Source organism: Cuculus canorus, chromosome 13 (assembly GCF_017976375.1).
Source record: "Cuculus canorus isolate bCucCan1 chromosome 13, bCucCan1.pri, whole genome shotgun sequence".
NCBI lineage: Eukaryota > Metazoa > Chordata > Aves > Cuculiformes > Cuculidae > Cuculus > Cuculus canorus.
The window spans coordinates 8,144,022-8,159,131 of NC_071413.1; the positions used below are offsets into that span (position 1 = coordinate 8,144,022).

The 15,110-nt window shown below is 37.5% G+C and overlaps 1 protein-coding gene across 2 annotated transcripts in view; it reads right to left on the reverse strand.

Annotated features, from left to right (window-relative positions):
- The window catches only part of CDH13 (cadherin 13), a 478,464-nt gene that overhangs the window by 275,141 nt on the left and 188,213 nt on the right, over window positions 1-15,110 (reverse strand). For both annotated transcript variants that reach the window (XM_009561054.2, XM_009561053.2), the window contains exon 4: window positions 5,355-5,471. In XM_009561054.2, the coding sequence (XP_009559349.1) occupies window positions 5,355-5,471 (117 nt within the window). The remainder of the gene's footprint in view (window positions 1-5,354; window positions 5,472-15,110) is intronic.

Below are 15,110 nucleotides of genomic sequence, written 5' to 3' on the forward strand. Positions count from 1 at the left end.
TAGAATTTTTTCTCTCTCCACTCTCTTATTTTCTGCCCAATTTTCCAGCAGAACAAAGCCCTCCTTAATTGAGCTTTTATTTTACTGTTGTACATGTTCTTCTGTTGTCTTACATGTCTTCCTGTAATCTACAATACTCTTCTCCATAGGTTGTCTTCAAAGTTTCTTGGATCATGACCACATCCCACAAAAGTTTTATCATCTTTTCAAACTTTTGCCTGAAGTTAGTCATTTTTTCCTGCTGCATCTTTAGTTCTTAACTTTTCTCTTCTGTAAGGCATATAATTTATCATACATAAATAGTTTCAATCAGATAACCACGCAAATATAATAAGCTTCCAGCAGCTTTTCCATCCTGATATCTTCAGTTTCCTCCCCTCTTCAGATATTTTTTCTATTGCTGCATTAAAAAAACAAGCTGTGTTTTCTCTCTGCCTTAAATTCATAGTTCAGAAGAGGGAAAAAACACACCTCCTCATAGATCATAATGATTTTTATCCTGGTTGCTAGCCTGCACCACTTTTTCTCTTGAGCTTTTGTTTAGGTCAGCCCTGTCGTCTAATTGTTGTTTGGCAGCTGACTGTCCTTCAGCCCACATAAAAGCCAAGGAGGGTATGTACACTGATCTGATGCAACATATCTGAACAAACGTCCTCTCCTTCCAAAAGGACAAAACAGCCAAATAACAAATTAAAAAATTCTCTTACTGTGAAAAAGCAAGATTTTACTTTTTCTTCATTCAGAACTAGTTTCCTAAAAGGTTTACTCTGTGCTGTGCTTTGTTTTCTGGCCTCCACTAAGCATAAATAGTACTGCTAGTTTTACCAGGCCACTCCTGGCTTCCGGATTTTAAATGTCAACAGCTAAAATACTCATTCCTATGAAGGACAATTCCTTTAAATTAAAGGGCAGAATAATGGATTAATTATACGTTCATCAATAAAAGCCATAGCAAATGCTTTCAGCCTATATTAAAACACTCTCAGTTTGTAGGTGTGCTTCTCTCTTTACAACTGGAAGAAGAGCTGGAATTTTTTGCCCATCTCCACAATTACCCTACTGTACTTTGAGGTCTACATTACTGTAAGGATTGGACTTCAAAAAAGTACCATCATGTAGTGCATCACCACAGTTAAAGTGTGTCTGGAAATTGTCATCAAATAGATTTGTAGAATCGTGGCTCTCAAGTCAGTCTTACAAAACGTTCCCATAATGTCGTGATGAATAATCTAATCCCCATAATTACAAGGTAAACCTGCATCCCCCTCTTTTGTACTTTATTTGACCTGATATGGACAAATAAACCAGAAAATTCACACATGGAGAGAGACTAAAAGTTTCGTGTCATATCCCTGTGTTATATCAGTCAGAGCGAAACACAACACATGAATGACATTAAAGACTTTTAGTGTGGGCCATACTGTGACCCATATCAGTCACAAAGACCCAGATTACCAAGACTGTATTAAAACATTTTAATCCCACTATTTTCCCCTCAGAAATGAAGGATAATATGCAAAAGCTTAAATTCTGCTAAAAAGTGAATTCCTTTACCTATAAGGTCATTAAGCCTGTGATAGGTATTTAAATAACAGATATGATAACAGTGTGCAAACGACAAGACAGTAATCTCATTATTAAGTGGATATGCTGGAAAGCCAGTAACAGCACAGACAACAGCTTCTACACATGTATTTCTTTAAGCTAAAAACAAATTTGAATTTTTGTAATTAATTAAAAGAAACATTTTTTCACTTGTCCAGTGCATCTCCTTCCTGATTTATATTACCAGACCCTTATTAATAAGTCCTCTTAATACCTATATATTTTTGTTTATACTGTTGTTTTCTAAATGTGAAGTAAAAATTAATTGATTGCTCTCCCGTTTCTCTCCTATTTTTACACGGCTGCCCTTCTCCCACCTAAGGTCTAACAGTCAGCTCAATTGTTGGTGGCTGCTACAGTCAGTCCCAAAAAAACCTGAGCATTTCCAGGCAGTACACTATAAGTTGGAAAGCGAGAGGCAGTCAGGACGGATGAGTAAACTACCCTGGGAATTTGCTACAGCAGAAGAAAGAAGGTGAAAATAACACACAGAGGGTACAACTGGGAACTTAACCTTTATGTGGATACCCAAACCGGACTACATGATGGTATTAAAAAGAAGTAGTCATATTTGAAATTATCACTATCCTATATTTAATTCAGTCAGGAAAGGTTCACATTCCTGATAAGAGGAAAACGTAACATTGCAGGAAAAAAGATAAAAGCAAACCAAAATCTGGAATTATTTTGCACATAGGAAAATGTGTGGTTATCTGCTCTAACCCCGCCAGTACTGTAATTTCTTTCTCCTAAATGTTTTTATTGCTAAGTTCATTGCTATTTCTGAATAAAATATGAACTGCCCCACAGTACAATCTCACAGACATTTGATGAGGAAAACCCATTACAGAGAAGCAGAAGGACACTGCTCAGTGTTGGACAGAAAGCGAGTTCTTGTGAGGCCCCGTGGCAGGAGACAAACTCTGCTGATCCCATCATAGCAAACCTGCACGAGATCTCAGCCCTGGCAGTTACATGACAAAAATTTGATCCAGAATCTGCTTTCCTTTCTTCTTCCTTCTTATTTTTGAAGTTCTACTAAAGATCCATTCTCTGTATGTCTTTTCTCTCCCCCAACATACTCGAGAAACCATAGATACAGAATACATCTGCAATGTCCCTTGGCAGTGATCACAGCAGACCAGAGATGGCAATTTTTAAGTTCAAGAGAAATTCATACACGTCAGAAGCTGTAATTCAACAGTCCATGTAATATCCCCTTGAAGTTTCTGAAGATAAGCCCTACAATACAGGGGATGAGGAGATAAGTGTTTCTCATGCCCTGCAGAATTGGGCAGCTAAACGAAGTTTTAAAAATTCATAAAGCTGCGTAAAGCTCATAATAAGCATCTAAAGTTAAATGAGACAGATGATGAACTTTTTCTACAGTTATTGCAGGATCTGAAACAAGTATATGAATTGGGTGTCTAAGGCTCTCTAGATCAGTACAGACTTCCATTTCTGAAGATTTCACGGCCTCTGTTATGAAGATCTGTGACACATCAAAAAGACCTAAAAGAACTGCCTTTATTTTCAGCTTTCACACAGAATCACAAGGTTGGAAAGGACCCATTGGATCATCGAGTCCAACCAGCTTTGACTCTTACTGAATTTTTTAGTTAGGGAACAATATATTCTCTTCCTATCACCAGTATGTCTGAGGCTCCAAACTTTTTCCATTTACGTTTGGTTAAGAATTCAGTTGCAAATGAATGCAGTTGACCTAGAATATGTCATCCTATTATTTTAAATAGCTCTAAATTTTTGTCTCACTTGGTGCACACACACACCCTCTGTTACTATTTTCAATAGACTATATCCAAAATCATAGAAACATAAAATGGTTTGAATTGAAAGGGAACTTTATGGGTCACTCAGTCCAACCCCCTGCAGTAATCAGGGACAACATAAATTAGATCAGATTGCTCAGAGATTTGTCCAACATGACCTTGAATGCTCCCAGGGAAGGGCCACCTACCACCTCTCCAGGCAATCTGAGCCACCATTTCATCACCTTCAGTGTAAAAAATTTCTGCCTTATATTTAGTCTATATCTACCCCCTTTTAATTTAAAATCATTACTCTTTGTGCTATCACAATGGGTTCTGCTAAGAAACATGTCCACAGCTTTCTTGTAGGCCCCATTTAAACACTAAAATGTTGCTAGAAGGTCTCTCTGGAGCCTTCTCCTCTTCAGACTGAACAATCCCAAGTCTCTCAGTGTTTTTTCACAGGAGACATGTTCCGTCTCTGAACATTTTTGTGGCTCTCCTCTGGACCTGATGCAAAAGAATCATGTCAGACCATGTCTTTCCTGTGCTGTGGGTTCCAGAACTGGAAACGATACCGCAGAAGAGGTCTCCAAAAAAAAAAGTCTCATTGTGCTTTAGGAGCCTCAGTCACCAGGACTAGCATCCTAAACTCAAAATAAAAGGCCTTTCTATAGAACAACTCAGACTACCTCAGATCAAAAACTCCATTTTTTTTTATGAGCAGCAGGGATGGAAGGGGACAGGGAGAAATCAAATAACAACATCAAAAAAGAAAGACCATGGATCTGTGTATAAGTAACCTTTCTCATTTTCTCACTGCTTTTAAAATTGTACTACCAAAGTCTTAAAAATTATTTATCACTAAAATATTAACCAATAATATTTGCTTTAGTTATCCTTCATTAATTCTCAAACACTGAAAACTGAAGTGAAAAGTTCAGAAAGTTTAGGAGACATTAAAAGTACTTTAAGAAGATGAAAAACTTAAGGAAACTTATGAGATCAGTATAAGTTATTGATGCGGAAAGGGGAGAAAATTAAATTTTCATAGATTATTCTTTCATTTTACTGATAGGAAAACAACCTTTCCTAATTATAAAACTAACTGATTAGGTGCCAGATGGCCAAATTACGCATCGATCACGGAGTAAAATTCCACCCTCAAGCTATGCATTCAGCTCCAATGATCATACCGGAGAGGATCAAGAGTAGACTGCACAGCTGTATAGGGCACCAAATCATTAACACACTTACTACAGCAAGAGCGATGCATAGGGGTTCCTGCTTCAGGACTATCAACATGCAAAATATATTCATGCAATTACAACTTCTGAGGCCACAATGGTCATTTGAACCCATATTAGTAATGTAATGTTAATGGTTTTTTATGTGAGCCGTGTATCTGAAGTTCTGGAAGAGCGTCTGTTAAAGCTCTTGTCTATCTGGTTGCCTGCAGACACGAGAAAAACTGTCTACTTCTTTGTCAGACCTTTGCAAACAACAGAAAACAAAAGTGAAAACACCTGCAAGTATTTCTTTCAGCTTTGGATGCTAGAAATTAAGTGAGGAATTAACAAAAGATGTTTTCACATGTAATACGTTTTGACTTTATGTCTTGTGAACAGAGATGAGATAATCCACACTATGCAGTGGGATATTCTTCATAACATTCCTGGCCAAGATTTCAGACTCAGTTTAACACAAAAATACACGGGCAGGCAGCAACATCTATAGAAGACAGCAGATACATGAACACATATCTCTGGTTAATGCTTTCTACCAGAATATCTGTTGTTGTAGTCTGCCATGAATACAAAGTTATTTTCTTCTTCCTACTTAATATAGACAGAAAAATAATCTTGTCTGTTCAGTTTTAGGTTTCTTAATGTTTTCTGGGATATTACTTCACAGGATAGAAATTAAAAATACTTAACAATTACTTAATATCAAATTTGATCTAGTTCTTTGTTGACTTACCTTGCCAACGGATCTGGGGAATGGCGGTCTTTGGTTTTCAGGAATTAATATCGGAGTTGCCAAAATAGCCCTTTTTTGTCTTGGAATTCCAAGGTTGCCTTCTATCTTAAAGATTTCCTAAAAAAGAAAAAGACTGATTACAAAGACTTTCAAAATAATATTCAGTTGTTATTTTCATCCCTACATCTTTAGACATAATCAACTTAAACTGTCAGAGTCTGTGTGTTATTATATTATCCAGCAATGTGACAACATATTAACTATTCTTTTAAATCTGCTCGACTGCTGCACTCATTACAGTGACAGTAGATAGGCTGTATTCATTTTGGATTCCTGTAGACTACTTTTAAACCTAAGCAAGTGTCTATACCATCCTAACCTGACACCTGCTTAAATCATAAAACTTAAACAAGGTCTGGTTTGCCTTGAATACTTGCATGAGACCTGCAAAAGGCCACACTTTAAATCTCTTACGTAATTTTCACATCTCAGATCACATCTGTCCTCTGTCACTTCTCAGTCCAGGCTTTTAATGTGGCAGAACTTACATGTGAATTTACTGAGACTGTCCATGGATAATAAACTCTTAAAAAAATACCAAAATCTTGTAAATTAAGAATAAAGATAGACAACAAAATCCAGATGTAACTAAGAATATCAGTTAGTAGGGGGGGATTTGTGTGTGTGTTTGGTCTTTTAAATTTTTTTGGATTTTTTTTTTGTTTGGTTGTCATTTTTTCTTTCTGCTAGAAGAAACTTCACACAACTGCATCGGAAAGAACACAAGTCTTGCTTTTCCTGCTGCATTTTCTGCAGTATTTAGTTCTAGCTGAGCTTTAGGCAATTCAGCACTTTCTGAGCTACAGCAAACTCTTCACAGTGGCCTCTGGCCCCTGGAAGACTGCCTGTCACATCTTTGCCTTCTCTCCCCTTCTGCCCTTTGATCATCTCGGTGCTCTCTGCATGAACTATAGTTTCCCAGGGACCACTCTCTTCTTTTTGCTTCCTGCTACAGTCTCTGCAACTCTCTTCTCCAAGCACAGTTACTACCAAGGTTAAAAACAGCCTCTGCCCATCTCCCAAAGCTCTCCCCTTTGCTCAGACCCCTTTTCTTGGGGAGGAGAGAAGAAAAAAAAAACCACAAAACATAAAAACCATCACCCCTCTCACCATCATACAGCTAAAAAAATCCAAACAGCCACACAAAAACCAGCCAACCACCACAGAACCAAACGCAAAATATAACAGGAAAAAAACCACACCAAACCACCACACACAAACCAACAAACACACAAATTTTTACTGTGCTTGGAATTGTGAAGCAAAATATTCAGATCACTTCTAACCATTCAGGTTGTCAGGACAGTTTTACAACAGAAATCATAGGCTGAATTAAACATCTAATTCCAACAAGATAGTTAACATCATACCCATAACAATTTTCTGTGCAATTTTAATGCAGAAACTCATTCAGTTCTAGAGCCCATGTTGTTGTTTTAATAACTGCCACTTTACTACATAAGGAGAGCTTCATCCCTCTTCTATGTTTTTATAAAACTGGAAAGCTGAACTAGTTTTCTTGGTGGCACAATGTGGATATCCATCAGTCAATAACTCCACAGGCTGCTCCCGCTTCCATCCGTGCAGATGCCTCCCATCTAATGAGCCTATCATCACCGAAACACGACCTCTACCACCTTTAGCACCACTTTTCAGATCTGACAACAAACAGCAACAAGAAAAACTCAAGATTTCAACAGTCAGCTGTAGATATGATAAAATGAAAGAGCAGCAGGAACCATACAGAGAATACCTACTTACAAATTTGCTAATTTTCATAAAATTTTGAGGCCCACTCCAACAAAACATTTCCATCTCTCTCCCAAAGGCTTTGCCACTTCTCTCTAAAATTTTAGTCTGGAGGCCACTTGGGTCCCTGGTTTTGTCTTTCAATTCCTCTCCCCAAAGAGCTTTCCCTGATAAAAATTCATGAGAAAGTTCAAGATAAAATCATTTCAAGTGTCAAATAAAAAGGAAAGGACTGAATTCTGTCCAAAGGCAAATGCACATAGCAGCAAGCTTTCAAAATCACTTGCACTGTAAACACAGCAGACAGTTTGACCAGCATGTATCCGTAACATTTCTAAGGGAAGAAAAGTGACTACCAGTATGGATAACAGGAAATGGCAGTTCTTTTGTTCAGCAGAAGCAGCACTCAGTTGATCAAAATGTTCAGTCATGCCTATTCCTAGATTGGTAATTTTCCTTCAGCTCATGAAAATGAGAAGAATTCCCAGATGCATGCTATTTGGAAATGGGTAAGACATTCATTCAGATTTACGTCCCTGTGTATCATAGAATGGTTTAGGTTGGAAGACCTTTAAAGGCTATCTAGTCCACCTGCGCTGTAGTAAGCCAAGTCATCTTCATCTGGATCAGGTTGCTCAGAGTCCCATCCAACCTGACTTTGAATGTTTCATGTTTCTTTCTAGGTAGTTTGAGGAGTAAAAGGAATTTTCAGACTGTTCAACATCTTGATCTCCAAATTTTGGTAGCCATAGACCCACGTATGCAAATAATTCATCACTTTTTCCTGACAAGTTATCCTTACACTTTCCCAGAGGCCAAAAAAATGGTAGAAAAAAATGCCAAATCATATTCAATAAGTCAACGCTGCAGTCATTAATACAAGGAAGTGAAGTTTCAGAGGAAAGCAACAGGGTGGCAACACTTAAAGCCTCCAAGTTCATATCTCTGAACTTCACTTTGGAACAAAAAGCAGAAAGATATTCGTGTTTGGTTTTGTCTCTAAGCACTATTAGTCAGCTGCACAGTGAGGAAACCTTCTGCAGACTGCACATAGAAATGTAAGAGCTCCACAGAATATGTTTCACAGTGTTTATTCTTCAAATCCCACAGTTTGTTTTTAAATAGTGATTTCAACATGATGATTTCTCTCTTTCTTACCATCCCCTGCTTCCTAACTGCAACACGACTGATTAATGATTAGCCAAAAGCATCACTAAGGAACGCAGGTAAACAGAAAAGAAGAAAAGATGGAGGTACTTCAACACCACCTTTAATAATCCACTGCTCTTTGTGGTTATCAGAATAACTTCCGCCTTTGTAAAGGACAGGGAGAAAGAACAGTTGGACTTAATGTCAAGCACCTGCAACTGAGGGTTTGATCCTCAACTAGCATACAAACCAGAAGCCAATTAATCTGAAATAACACATGCACTTAGCACCCAATTCAACAGCTAAAACACTGAAAAGATTTTGATCATACTTTTATATAATAATTTTTACTGATTTCACCTTTTAGTTTCTTGAAAAAGAAACTCAGAGTTGGTAATTTTGCTTTGAATTTTCTTAGACTATCAGGCCGGCACAATAAAAGCAGTTTTCTTTGCCCCCTTGACATAAGTGGAACCCACAAAGGAGTTTTCCATCATCTTTGCTGCCACCAACTGATCAAAGACTACAGCACATACCATTCCTTTGTAGCAGCCATAACTCCAGACAAGTATTTATGTGCCAGGAGTCTGAAGAGCTTAGAATGGCATGTCCCAAGTCAGTGGTGGTGTTTAACCAGCTCCCAGAGAGACAATGGCTACGATTAACCCCTGCTTCACTCACACCTGCTGCTTTGTACAACAAACAGAAACAAGGTGTGTGTCTGGAAACATCCATCTCAAGCAATACTTAGAAAGTATAAATATTATAATATAGATACGCCTTCCTAAGAAAAGTGCACCAAAAAAAAAAAAAATCTATTTTTCTGATTGATGGTTTGTTTTTTTTTTTAAATAACCAAAACATTAGGAGAGAAATCCTAGCAAGTTCTTTAATTTTATTATTTAGCTGCAATATCACATCTGTGATAACTATCAGCTGCTACTTTCATGGACAGTGGATTATCTGATCAGAATCCAATCACCATTTCACTGTCCACCGTTTCATAGCCAGCTTTTACACCCTCTTTTTGGCTTCATTAGACTCCGTTTCTAAATATGGAGTCAATACAGCAATAGTTCAGCACCCGATATGCTGATTCATGGGCAACAAAGCTTGATTCCCTACTCACATAAAGCAAGAAATAAACACAGTCTTCTCAGTTTTCAACACTTAGGCCAAGCTTTCACTGAAAGATGCCAGTCTGCCCAAACTGTGATGCTATACAAGCTGCGGTTTCCCTAAATCCCTTGAGAATTCTCTATTTTGTTTTTCTTTCTTTTTACCAGGAGTTCTTGGGGACATCGCAGTACTTGAATATTTGAATGAATGGCCCAGTCAGTATCCAGTAGCAGGTACCATTACTCTTGGCAAAGAAAATTTCATTAGCACTTGTCACAGGAATAAGGTGGCTGAATACTGATATCAATTTGTCACAATAAGGGTTGGCAACATCATACCACTATAGTGACCAGAAAAGTGGTTGAGTTTCTTATTATTTTGTTGTTTTATATACTAAGCTTTATGATATAAAATAGTGAATGGAATGTGGTATTCAGTGGTATACCAGTCTTCTTACAAAAGAACACCACTACAGAAGAATGAAAACCTAAAGCTGAATACAGATCAACTTAAGACAAAACAAGTTTTGTGTAATTCTCAGCTGAAATTTCACAACGGTGCTGTGATACTTAGTCACTTTATGTATGTTATTTCTATCACCAGAATATTGCTGTTCTGAGCAGTATTAATAGCTAATTATTCTTAAACATGTGCCAAACCTGAAAAATATTTTCTCGTGTTGTTAATACGAAAATATGAGTATCCTGTACAGTCTAGTGCTCCGTTGTTAAAGTTGTATACAAGTAAATTAATTTACTCCTCAGCCCTTGAGTTTGTTGGCTACTTAACTGATCTTTTTTAGTAGTTGTGGGCTTGGTAGTGTTAGGTTTACAGTTGGACTCTGTGAACTTAAAGGTTTTTTCTAACCTAAACAATTCTATGATTCTATCAAAAAAATGTTCCAGAACTTTACAAGTGAGTTAAAGAACAACTGTTTAAACAAATGATTAGTTCAATTAATAAAGTTAAGAGTTGTAAAGGTCAATGGCATAGACATAAATATCTGCTCAAAAGCAGTCTGTCTTCAATGCCTGTAGATGTCACGCTAAAAATCACATGGAATAGTTTAAAAGAACAAATCCAGCTAAAATCTAGCATAATAAGGGGAAACAGATATTCCAGAGCACATTAGCTTCCATGCTTGTGAAGGATGGTCAGATATAACATCTGGGTAATGGAAGTTGCTGGTGGAACTCAATTTAATTACACTGGGTGTTTCTACAGTTATAATTGTTATATAGAGAGGCAGATCCTTACACAGACCAGCCAATACACCCATTAATATCCATAAACATTTGATAATCACAGACTACAGCTTTGCTACTATGCCGTACAGCTGGCTGTACAACAGGTATTTTGTAGGATGGATGATCCTTTTATCTTTAGAGGAGTCAAAAATATATCAGGGAAAATTTTATTCTTGTTCAAATCATTAGGTCACATGTAAACCAGAACTATTTTAATGTTAATTTAATCCAAAGTTTTTATGTAAAGCATATGTGACAAAATATCAGCTATCATGGAGACAAATCCAAAATGTTGCTTTCTGAAACGATACACTCCATTCTTGCCATGAACATCTGCAGTATCTTTTGTGATGAAAAAGTCCTGTTTCTATTCAAGTTTGTTTCACTTATCTTCACACCTGCCTATTCTGTGTCAGGGAAAAGTTTTTCTAAGATGATAATAGACTAAATGTTATTAACTCTCCTTTTGTAAACATTAACCATGGGACTTACCTGTTCTGAGAATAATACAGAAACGACAACCAAGTGCCTTTTCTCTTTTAAAATTAACATTCCAGACTTTTCTTGTCACCACTTAGTGAGTGTTATTTTCATTTTGACCCATAGGTGTATCATCTCCTCTTTCAGGAAATCTCATATAGGTTCCTCACTGCTCATTAAATATAATGAGATATCTCTTATACACAACCAACCAAATATGCTCTGACTGACTGTATCTGTCAAGTAGCAAATATAGGCTTAAGGAAAAGACAACAGCTGACCTTATGCCTCTGTCTACACTGGATATACTAACACATTGCTTATTATCATTAAAAATACTCTTCTCCCCACCTCTATTATGCTTGCACTGATTGCAAAGCAAACAGAAACAGACTGCCCTGACAGCATACCAGAAAAAAAATAATGGAAATTATTAGAGATGTTCCAAAACCTGCAACACCTTAAGTAAATGTAGCATAAATAAAGAAAGCACTCGCTGATGCAATTGCCAAGGCACACAAACCTTAAGAGTCCTGTAGTAAAAATCTACCTTCAAAAGAGGTTTCTTCTGGCTTTGTTCTTCTTCTAGTGAAAGCATCTCCCACTGGGTTAGATACCAAACTGCTGTTGAAAGTAGTACTGGAGTACTAGAGCAGAGTTCTGGAGAAATTAAACCTTTTACAAACCTGTTCTTTCTGAGAATTAATAAAAGCCACATGGAAAATTCATCTTAGAGCATGGACACAAAGCCTTAACTTCTAACCCTTAATATTCCTGCTGAGTCCACTGAGTGGATTTCTTTCTTTACTTGTATTGGCGTAATTCGAAACACAAGACACTCCTTTTAACCCCCAGCAAGCTTCACATATGTTAAAACCACCATGATTTCCAGAGTGAGGAGGGAAAGGAACACATAGAACAAATATTTTAATTCTAGGGCTTGACGAACGAATCAAAGATCAAAGCCTTTTGTGGGACAGTAAACTATACCAAGCTACAGAATTTGTGGACCAGTACCAGCCAAGTGACAATTCTGAAGGTGGAATAACACAAGCAGCCATGAGGAAGCTGCTTGATGTTTCACTTCTGGGATATAAGGACAATTTCTAATAAAGGAAATTTATTTCTTATGTAAAATAAATTCTATTCACAGCAGCAGTTGTCCTACCTTGAAAAAACATCTTTCTACATCTTGCTGCAAGGCAGCCAGCTATAAGCATGTGGATGAAAACTAACACATTTTATTCCTGTGTTCTGGATTGCTCAAGTGCTATGGAATGCCTTGCATTATAACAGAGCTGCATAAAAGCAATTTCATGATACCCTAAAGCAATAATATTGTATATTCAAGTTATGTACACTCTTCGATTGATCTAGTGGCTGCACTCCCAGTCCCGTGTCTGCACGGATACGTAAAACACATTTCTTCCTACCCCCTACCAGGCTCCAAGCTGTGATTACAATTAAAATCTTCTCAGTTCTCCTCCCCTACAATTTCTTTAAAGCTCTGTTGCCACATATTCCTTGCTATCCCTCAATTTCTTCATTAACTCCACTCCCTCAATAAAACACCCCCTCATCTAATTCCAGACATTGATTATTTACCCTGCTGTTCTTTTCTAGACTCCGCTCAATCTTTCTGTGCTTCCTGTGCACCTTCTGCGTGCCCAAATAACACCTCAGTTTTTCTTGCTTCAGATCTCAGTGTAATTCTGTAAGTCCTATTTTGTTTTGGAAAAAAAAATCATTCCTTAACATTCATTTTGAATGTTTCTCTTGAGCACTGATGATACATTTCTACCCAAACTGAAGTAATCTCATATCTCATTTTATTTCTTTTTTTTTGCATTCTTATGCTTTTTTTTTAGAGCAATTCTTTTCTTGGAATTACATCTCCCCCACCAAAAGCACAGTCAATGTCACTTCTGAAATCTTATTAGATTTGGGAACACTTCTGCTACAGGTCCTTTAACTCATTCAAGACAAGAAAAGTAACAGCAGTTCCTCATAGTGCCATATTTAGCCCCCGATTTTCTAATTGGAATCTGACATGACTCACATGAAGCACTGCAGCAAATAGATTTGCATGTGCCATGGATCAGTCTAGAGCTGGTGAAATCAGGACCCTACTGTTCTCGTCCTCTGCCCTTCCCAATGCACAGACACACAAGTCAGCTCAGGGAATGCTTAAATTCTGTTATATCAAAACAGTGGCATTTTAATAAACTGACTGTTCATGGTATAAGCAGGGATTTAAGAAGAGTGACAGCAGAAAGCAAAGTCCCTTGTTAAGCTACCAGGAGACCCATGGGTTCTGAAACTTCCAGGCTTTAATAAAAAATAATTTAATAAAATAAAAGCAGGTTTTCATTTAAAATGAGAATTAATTCATGTTGTTTGGACAGTTACACACATTAAACATCATCTCTTCCTTCTCTCACAATATACCACTACTCTTGACTGTACAGAAAAACACCTCATTTTCCCATGCTATAGAATTCTTGGGGTGTAGGGAGGCAGGGGGTGAGAATGAGGAATCCAGCCTTTGGCCTGAGATTTCACAAAATTAAAAAAATATATAAAATCACAATACAGACACTGACTGTATGTCCTACAACCCCAACTTGTATATTCTGACAACCTGAACTGTCCAAGTACAGTCACCTGGGCACACTGAAAAGACTCATACTTTTCACACAGCACAGATTGCATGTGATCTGTAGGAGACACGACCATGGATATTGCAAAAAAATTGCCAGTTACCTCATGCTGAAAAACATGACCTCTTTTATTAAGAGTCTGAAAAGTCTGTCTCTTGTTGCAGTAGTCGTGGACAGTTTAACTGGGAGGCAGTTTCACTACTTTTCTTTCCAGTAGCACTGGTACACCCTGGCACCTAAGGTAACGTTGCAGTCATTCACCTGCACCATTTCCTTCCTCCTTTCCATTAAATCAAGGCTGTGTTGACTCCTAGCAAAAATATATTTCATAAGACTGCAAAGAAGGAATGAATGCATTATGTTTAGATCATAGATCTGCACCACAAAGAAATCTGGATATATTCTATTAGACTTGAGTATGCATGCATGGTGCCCTTCAGAGCCGGCATTCTCGTGCTTTCTTATACAGAAGCTGCCAGATTGACAAATGAAATGGCAGTCTGTGATGAAGACAAAATACCCACTTAGATCTAGGCTAAGGCAAAGCTGCTCAGTCAGCCAGCTAGATTTGAAATTTGGTTGAAAAAGCTGAAATGTTAGTGCATTAATCCACTTCACTACTTCATCCAGTTACTGAGAACAAATTCATTAACAGGCATTAAATGAGTCCAAAAAGCTGAAATTGTAGTCTATTAGTTCACTTCACAACTTGGACTGTATTTTTACTCTTCGATACGAACAAATTAACAGACGGTAACTGTCTGATATCAGAAGCTTAATTCTGTTCTGTGATACAAATGAAGAGATAGTGATATAGCGTCTTGTGGACAGTTTCTTATCACTGCCTGAGTGGTACTGGACTTGACTGCATTTGTCAAAGACAAAAACACAAGACCTGAACATACCCTGTGTTGTTTGTTGCCACCACAATGACCCAATTAAATTCGCAGGACAATGCCCCTTAATTTTAAACCCTTCTGTCTGGAAAGTCTCAAAGACCCACACGGTATTACTGAAGAAGAGAATACACAGGTGAAGTTCTGACTTTGATGAGAGGTATCTAAAATTCACACGCAATGAAACAACTTTTTAAAAGTATGACTACCAAGACATTAAAAAAAACAGGCATTCACTCAAAGTTTACTTCTAGATCCAGCTTCTACAAAACTTGTAAAGTATGATAGATATAGCAACATCCTATTGGTTTTGCCATAAATGTTTCAGGGTGGGAAAGCAGAATATTTCCAAACAAAAGGTGAAACACGTAAGACTGAGACCCAGACAGGCTTGGA